This window comes from Babylonia areolata, chromosome 25 (assembly GCF_041734735.1).
Source record: "Babylonia areolata isolate BAREFJ2019XMU chromosome 25, ASM4173473v1, whole genome shotgun sequence".
Lineage (NCBI taxonomy): Eukaryota > Metazoa > Mollusca > Gastropoda > Neogastropoda > Buccinidae > Babylonia > Babylonia areolata.
Window position 1 is genome coordinate 12753454 of NC_134900.1, and position 396 is coordinate 12753849.

Sequence of the window (396 nt, forward strand, 5' to 3'; positions counted from 1 at the left end):
ATGTAATTATTTTCTTCTAAATTCCTTCTTAATGATTCATTTATTTCTTATTCATCGAATATATGAATATATGTGTAAGTATATATATATATATATATATATATATATATATATGTGTGTGTGTGTGTGTGTGTGTGTGTGTGTGTGTGTGTGTGAGTGGTCACTCAATTGACCCATCATTTAGCTGTGATTGACAATCGACTAATCATTCTGTTGATTAACTAATCAATCAGTTCGTCCAATGATTGATCAGTCATTTCGATAATGACTGATTGATTAACTGAACGACCAATTTTGCAATTGTTTTTTCAGTTTTACGCAGTTTTGGTTCTTAGCGTTTTCATCATTTTATTTTATTATTATCATTTTTTAAAGCAGACTCTGAGATGGCGTGGA

General features: G+C 29.5%; 1 protein-coding gene across 1 annotated transcript in view; it reads left to right on the top strand.

The window, feature by feature from the left end:
- Nucleotides 1-386: 386 nt before the first annotated feature.
- LOC143300042 (uncharacterized) overlaps nt 387-396 on the top strand; it is a 3375-nt gene continuing 3365 nt past the window's right edge. Inside the window, exon 1 of the mRNA XM_076613598.1 lies at nt 387-396. This exon is cut by the window's right edge and continues 138 nt beyond it. Coding sequence (XP_076469713.1) covers nt 387-396 — 10 coding nt within the window.